Raw genomic sequence first — 8,440 nt, 5'->3', positions numbered from 1 at the left:
TTAGGATAAGCAAGAACTTTATTGATATGGGAAAAGATTATTATAAGATAAGGCCCTACAAAGGAAAACAACTCCGACCACAAAGTCACAAACACCACAAAACACAGACTAGGAGGCAAGACACACCCACCACTACAAAGATACCATTATGGGCCAACCCCCCTCAATTCACCTTTCTTTTCTCCCCTTTTTCCACTTCTTTCACTGTGTCTCTACTGTGTGCGCCTTAACTAAGTCGTGTCCCTGGGATTTTCTAATTCATACTCATCTCCATCACTAGTTCATCTTCTTCCTCTCCTCCCCTCAGCATATGCCTTTTATGCACACAGGATGGGGTTCAAAACCCGGCCATTTCTCCTGTCAAGGAAGGAAGAGGAGGTGGAGGAGAAGTCATTTTAATGCAAAACCCGAAAGCCCCACAAGGAAGAATAAGGCTCTACAAGAATGAGTTTCCATGAAACCAAACAGAATGGAAAGCATTCCAGTTTTCAAACCACTTATCTGGGTGATCCAGCCAAGTAGAATCAGCTTATGGAGTTTCACCTATTTCTCGGTTTTCATGTCAACTACTTGATCTCAAATCTGTGAAGAAAAAAACACATAAGAAATCAAGGGAACAAAACCAATTGGAGATAGAAAGAAATGGGGCACATATGCAAACTCAAAATTAGGCAGAATAAGCAGTCAATTCAACATTGAGCAAAAACAAAAATGGCAAAGCAAAGGGAAGGGGAAATGAAAGAAACAGATGGGTTTTTTATTCACACCACAGGCACCCGTAAACAATCCACATACATACAAGGAAAACACATTATTTGCACGCTGATAAATCTAAGAAATGGCTAAGAATACAATGAAGATTCAAAACAGAGGGTCTTACAGAGAGGAACCAGAGCATTTTTTTTTTTTCCCTTACACACACCAGTCTCCTTTGAGATCGCCTAGCAAGAACAAAGTAAAGGGTGAAAGCCAAAGAGTGAGGAAGAAACAACCCCTGCCATAGCCGCATATCATCTCATTACCACTGCAATTCTGCTCTAGCAAGTTGCCCATTTGACCACCCTTCGCAAGCATGAGAGTGCCATCCAATTTGAAGGAGACCGAATTTCCCCAGATTGATCCAAGCTAGATGGCACATAATGCCCTGAATTTCACCCGTTTCAATCATTGCAACTGCACCCAATTATTCAAAAATAGTATGTGCAGAACCCATCATAATTCAACAAATTCTTCATATTCATATCCAACCCCAAAGGTAGTCTTCAACCCCCAGCGTTTGCTTATAGAAGTACCAAGAATTTATCCACTTTCTTTTTCAGGAAAACTTCTGACAATGTCAAATCCAAGCCACTAATTGCAGTAAACCATCTGAATTGCAGAGGAAACCAGCAGAACCTTTCATCATGGGATTGATCAGAAACCCCAATTCTTCAATCTCTCTTCTCTCTCCAACAAAACCCCAAAAACCTAGACAGTAGACCGCTAAAACCCTAATCTTCAACAGGGGAGAATGCAGATGAAACAAAGCTAATTGAATCCATTCGTTCATAACCTAGTCATATAATCATAGTAATAATTCAAATTAGGACAAACCCTAAATTTTTTTTTCCTCCCCTTCAAAAAAACAACCAAACCCTAAAACCCTAACCCTAGCTTCACTAAAAATTCTCATCTCCACACACACAAAAAGAACAACATACATAAATATCAACACCTATTGAAGATCAACGTGGATCGTCGTCTCTCCTCCCCGACGATGCCGGAGCTCCAGACAACGACGCCAGCAAATTCAGATGTCCCTGCGCGATCGGAAGATAATTCCCAACTCTAGCCGCCGACGCCTCTCCCATCGGCTGCTGCATGAACCTCCCGGAGATCGTCGGCTGCGATGCCATCGTCGGCGCCTGCACCACCATCTCTGGCGGGGCAGCAGCTGCGGCAGCGGCGAAGCTCCACACCTGCCCGAAATCAGGTCTCGCCGGAACCGCCCAGAAACCACCGGCGGCGGCGGCAGCAGCAGCCGCGGCAGCGACCACCTCATCTTTGGCCCCGCCGTCGACGTCGTCGTCGCCCCGTAGACGCTTCCCGAGAATAAACGGCGTCGGGCTGAGCAGCGGCTGCGACGGCTTCTGGTCCAGTGCCGCCGAGCTCGTCGAGCCGCCGCCGCGAACAGAGACAGAAACGCTCGAAAAACTCGCAGGAGTGGTCCCCGTCCCTGTGGCCGCTATGATCGACGGCTCCGCCTGCCGCAGCAGCCACTCGATAGTTTGACCATCAGATTTGTGCCCCAGCTCCCGCGTCAACTGGAAAACCCTGGCGGCGCAGATGATCGGCATCCGGATACGCCTGCCCCGACCGTCGACTTTGCTGTGGCGGTCCTTGGCCGGCGGCTTCTTTACCGCCAAGGCCCCGTTACCGGGCTGCTGCTGCCTCTGGGAGTCAACAATAGCGCCGTTAGTAACGCCGTTAGCCGCTCCATCTGAGGTAGACATATGTTTTGAAATTCCCTCAAAAAAAAATTTCTTCTTCCACCAACTGGTTCTCTTCCTTTGCCCGGTGTTTGGTGTTTTTGTTTTGTTGGTAGTCTGACTCCGAGTATGAGCTGGTGTTGCGGTAACAAGATGTTTAGAGAGAGAATGAGCAATGAAGATGGTAGAGAGAGAAAGTTTGTAGAGAAGAGCTCTAATCATTGAGCGGCAGGAGCTGGTGGAGACAGGAGGAGGGCACATGGGTGGCGGGCCCCCCTCCCCCAAACCCACAGCTCACGGCCACTCTCCGCCCTCCTTCCCACGCGCTCCTCACGCGCTTCATTGTGGTCCACTCTGGAATTTAAAGTGGGGTTGTCAGTGTGGGCCCTCCCTCCCTCCGTACTCGAATTGAAGGCTCAGCTCATCTCCAGCTGGGTCCAATTACTCCCCTTTACCCAATCCCCTTTTGCCACGTCATCATCCCTAACTTAATAGGATCCTTTGTTAGGTGCTTCATTTCCTTGTTTTTTACTCTATTTACTAAACAGGTTTTTTTTTTTTATTACATTTCTGATCATTTTTAAAGTAATTATTTGGAGGAAATTTTTATTTTCTTTTTTCAAAAATAAAATAATACCATTTCCAATAATTTTAAATAAATACAAAAATCATCCCGATGATTTAAATTAGTAGAATTTTTTTTTTTTAAAAAAAAAAACTATAGACCGGAGAAGGGTGATGATGAAAGAAAGGGAGGGAAAAACGTGAAATGCATTGGAGCGTGAGGAGGAGGGGAGGGGAGAGGCGCGTGAAGGGGAAGGAGAGGAGGATATAAAGAAGTGAGAGTGAGTGAGTAAGAGAGTGGTGGAAATTGACACCTGGCCAACTGTTTAATTTCGTGTTTTTGCCCCCTTTTTATTCTACACACTATGCCCCCCAAACTCTAACTCAAAACTATTGCTACTCTCATTCCTTCCGCATACATATACATGTATTTTTTTATTTATTCAAAATAAAATAAATGTTGATTTTTGGATACATTTTCTATTTTTCTTAAAAAGAAAACAATTATAATAATTAGTATATAAAATATTTTATACAAAAAAATGTAATTTAATTTATGTTCTCAAAAGTTATTTTTTAAATTTTTTGAATTTGAGGTGATAAAGATTTTCTAATACCTCGAATTTTTTAAAATTTTATCTTTGTAATGTAAAACATTAGGGTTATGTTTGGTTGGCAAGTTGTTTGTAAATTTAATGTGATATTTTTACATTATGCTTGTATTTAGTTTGTAATGTGAATAAAAAATAAAATAAAATAAAATATATATTATTTTTAATATTTAAGATAAAAATGATATTATATTATAATTTTTTCTATTTAAAAAAAATGATATTTTCTTCTACCTTTTCCTCAACTTTATCATCACCACCATCATCATGATCATATTCTGCAAAGTCTCCAAACCAGCCTTTCATTACTCCTATAAATACTGCAAAATCAAACTTACAACTCTCTACTCCAATAGAAACAGTGTTAAAAGAAACACAACATAGATTAGATAAACTTAGTATTAATGATATTAATCAAAATAAGAGTCAAATTCAAATTATAACAGAAGATAAACTAGGAATCGAACAATTCAATATGTCTCCAGATTCAATGTTACACCCCCTCAAAAGTTAATGCAATATCTAATAATTTTGCAAGTAGAAAATATTATTATTCAAAACCCTCTTTTTCATATGTACAATTAGAAGAAATAAATTATCAATTAGATGTTAGTTACAATGATAATAGTTTTTATGAATGAAATATAGATCGAATGAATGAATATCAAATAATTAATTTACTTCATGAAATGACGATGACTGCTAATGTTTAAAGAAACAAGACTAGTAATTCTAATTTTGGTGTTATTGGTGTCTTAGTAGATATCTCATCATCCAAACATAGTCTAAGAGTTTCTTCATTTCTTATAAAAAGTTAACACTATTTTTTATATTGTAAAAATAGAAAACAAAAGTATAACCAAACAACATCTTAATATCAATTTATACTATTTTTGTTTTCTAAAATAATAGTAAATTTTATATAAGATATAACAACTTTTGAAATTTTAAATTAGAAAAGTAATTGTTTTAAAAATTATTTAAAAAAGTTAATTTTAAAAAAAATGAGATAACCTTAAATTTAAATTTTCTTAAAAATATAAGGTAAATTTATATTTTTTTTATACAAAATATTTTACTTTTATATAGAGATTTCTAAAAATAATAATTAAGAAATGTATTTGAACAGACACTTTATAAATTAATATGGGAAGCAAATTTCTTTATTTTCATTATAAAAAATCAAAAACTTTATTTTCATTAACAAACTCTTGATAGAAAACCAATAAAGAACAAAAAATAATATTCTTACTAAAAATCATGTTTAGCAAACTTTTTGATAGAAAATAGGTTTCTAAGAATTCCTTTTTTAAAATATATAATTTTTTTTAGAATAAATTATAGATTCTTTTTAAAAATATAATGAGTAATAATCGAAAATATAGAGAGCACTTTAAAATTTTTTGCCTTACACATAAGTATGTACCAATTTATGAAGAATAAGTCTGAAAAAAATTATTTTTTGTATTTGAGCTTGTAAGCAAAATATTATTGTTTTCAAAATTATTTTTAAGAACCGTTTTTTAGAACATTATCAAATCATTTCTAAGATTTGTATTTTATTCTTTTCATTTTGTTTTCATTTTCCTTTTAAACAAGAGTTTAATCCACGGTTTTGGCTACACATACTCTATTAGAAAAACCATCAAAAAATATTTCAAATATATTTTAAAAAACAATCTACTTTTTAAAATAGAAATCATTTTCAAGAGCAGTTTCAAATATACCTCTGGTTTTCCATTTAAAGAGTGAGTAAAATCTTAATATCAATGCAAAAATATTATTCAAAGCTTATTAAATTCAAAAATAAACTTGATACAAAAATCTATAATTTATTAAAATTCTACTTTGAAAAGTCTCTAAAACACTAAAAGCGGTATTTGAAAGTCAATTGTTTAAAAACTATTAGAATAAAACTCTTAGCATCTATTTTGGTAACTATTTTAAAAAATAGTCTTAAAAAATAGGTTTTAACAACAGTTTTTGAAAATAGTTATTTTTTATGTTTTGTATAACAAAACTTTGTTTGGAAACTTAAAATATTTTTAACATGTTTATAATATTTTAAAATATGTTTTAAAAGTAATTTTTATGTCTACTATTTTATTTTTAATTATTTTATATATTTGTATAATTATTTTTCAAAACAATCATTAGAAAATAAGTAAAAACAATAGAAAACCATTATAAGATATTTTTTAAAAATATCATGTTTTCTATTTTTAAAAACAAAAAACAAAAAACAATTTTTGATTACCAAATATATGTTCCTAGTTTTTTGTTATGGAAAACAAAAAATATTCTTAAAAATCGTTGTCCATCATGTGCTTCATTTTTTTAAGTAATAGAAATACTTATATTTTTCTCAAACTCGATGCTGAAGTAAATTTTTTTATTAAAATTTGTATCAATACCAAAATTATCCTCAACTTTAATAAAAGCATTTGTAAAAATATAATTTTTTAAATTTAATCTCAAAATAATTGTGACAACTTTAATTTTCTTCAATTTTTTCTTCAACTTCTAATCAGATAGGTCAAATATCATCACAAACAGAACCTAAAACTACATATGCAAAAAATGCATTATGCCTTAAGAGTCAAATAATTTTTTTTTGCATTTTTAAATCATTAAAGAGTTAAAATAAGTTAAATAGATTTAAAATATTATTTTAAAAAAATATACTCACTTTATATATATATTTTCATTGGTTTTTCTTTTTTTCCAATTTTTCCTTTTATTTTATTTCTGAATGAAAAATAAATTCAATTAAAGATTGAGTCATATATTAACATATTGAAGATATTAAAAGAAGCAAAAGTTAAGAAAATCCATTAAAAATGGAGTAATATTGAAAGGAATATAGGAGAGGGAGACGTTCGTATAAGTTATACATAATACATTTTGTATGAATGGCATAGATTTTTGTAGATAACAGAATATATTGGTTATAAGTTTCTAGAGAAGCAATGATAAGCAGGTATGAAGAGAGAGAGAGAGAGAGAGAGAGAGAGAGAGAGAGAGAGAGATGGGTTAGAATAGAGAAAAATCGCATGACTCATTCCCACTTTCATTTTTTGTATTTGATTGATTTTCGTCTTATTAAAACGAAGTTTCCTTGAAGATTTCTCATTGTTGAGCTCCTTTTTCAAGTATATGTATATTGGATGATTTTATACCACTTTCCCAATAATATTTCCTTCTCTCTTGGGGTGCGTTTGATGAGTAAAATTAGAAATGAGAGTAAAAACAAAAATAAAGACGAGTTATAATATGAAAAGGAGGAAAGAAATCAAAATTCTACAGGGTGTTTGGTAAATGGGGGTTGAGAATAAAAATGAATATTTTGTTTTTATTCATATTTTTTATTGAATGAAAATGAATTTGGTGATTTCATTTATAGTGTTAGGATGAAACTAAGAATTCAAGATTAGAATATAATAAATAATGAAAAATAAAATAAATCATCTGTTATTATTTTTTATTTTTATGTGTCAAACACAGGTTGGTAATAAATTGATCGGTTAAAATGGATAAAATAAGTAAATCAAACCCTTCTCTGTTTTTACTTGAAAAATAAATTATTTTTGACATAAATACTATTTATCATTTGAAATATGTACATATAATTTAAAAATAAATGTTATTTATATATATATATATATATATTATCAAAATATACATATTTTTATCAAAATATGACAAAAAAAAATAATGAAGAGTTAAATTTTCAAATTCGAGTTTTCAATCAACATTTTAATCAAATAACTCTTTGGTAATCAGGAAACAAAACAAAAGGGAAATGAAAATAAATTACATGAAAAGAATCAAAATCAGACCACTTGGTTCATTTCTTTATCATAATGTTTCAAACATGTTTTTGGATTAAAAATATGATTTAAATAAATAATTATATATATAGTAAATAAGTACTTATTTATAAAACTAGTAACTATTTTCAAAAAATAATTTTAAATTTTTTAGATAGAAAATAGTTTTTAAAATTGTAAAATAAATTTGGTAAATTTTAGACTAAAAACATTTTTTTAAAAGAATTTATTCTAAAAAAACATAATATTATCCTTTAAGTTCTCATTTGTTTTTTTTTATGTATTTTTTCAAGAATCAAGACAATATAGAAAAATCATTTTCTCACTTTTTTTTTTTCTTTTTTGTCATCATCTTTTTCTTGTCTTTCATTTTATTAAAATTTGGTGCAAAACAAATTTTTTTTTCTTGAAATTTGATTTTTGAGAAGATGAAAAATGTCATAATTTTTTGAGGTTTAATTGTGATGAAAGAAATGTGAAGAGAATTTTCAATACATTTTATAGAAAAATTTATAGTCTACTTATGTGACTTAAAAACAGTCTTCTTTTTTTAAAAACAAAAAACTATTTTTAAAAATTCATAACATTCTTTGGTTGTTGTTCTCTAGGAATAATTTTTAAAAATAAAGTGAAATACATAACAATTTTTAAAGAATAAGTAAAAGTTATTTTCATCGATTTTTAAAAAAACATAGATTCGTTTGACCATATTTTTCTAAAACTTGTTTTTAAAAACAAAAAACTGTTTTTAAAATTTCGTAACATTGTTTAGTCGTTTTTTGAAAATAATTTTTAAAAATAAAATAAAATAGAGAACAAATTTTAGAAAACAAGTAGAAGTTGTTTTCACTTTTTTTTTTTTTTAGAAGAAAAAAACAAAGATTTCATTTGACTATGTTTTCTTAAACTTGGTTTTAAATATTATCTTTTGTCCTTTAACTTAAAAACAATTTTTAAAAATAAGTTT

At 30.9% G+C, this 8,440-nt stretch overlaps 1 protein-coding gene across 1 annotated transcript; it reads right to left on the bottom strand.

Moving 5' to 3' along the window:
* LOC100253181 (transcription factor TCP7) lies at window positions 1-2,939 on the bottom strand. The gene is made up of 2 exons (XM_002268022.4): window positions 881-2,939; window positions 1-582 (listed from the first exon to the last, which is right to left on the bottom strand). Exon 1 carries the CDS (start codon window positions 2,727-2,729, stop codon window positions 1,725-1,727), a length of 1,005 nt encoding a protein of 334 aa, XP_002268058.2. The 5' UTR covers window positions 2,730-2,939; the 3' UTR covers window positions 1-582; window positions 881-1,724.
* Window positions 2,940-8,440: the final 5,501 nt, after the last annotated feature.

This window comes from Vitis vinifera, chromosome 10 (assembly GCF_030704535.1).
Source record: "Vitis vinifera cultivar Pinot Noir 40024 chromosome 10, ASM3070453v1".
In the NCBI taxonomy this organism is placed as follows: Eukaryota; Viridiplantae; Streptophyta; class Magnoliopsida; order Vitales; family Vitaceae; genus Vitis; species Vitis vinifera.
Note: the sequence above shows the minus strand (reverse complement) of the source record. Positions and strands in the feature narration are given on the sequence as shown.

Bases quoted from the DNA above. Each gene is read 5' to 3' on its own strand.
- LOC100253181 (XM_002268022.4), bottom strand. From the start codon at position 2,729: ATGTGCCCTCCTCCTGTCTCCACCAGCTCCTGCCGCTCAATGATTAGA.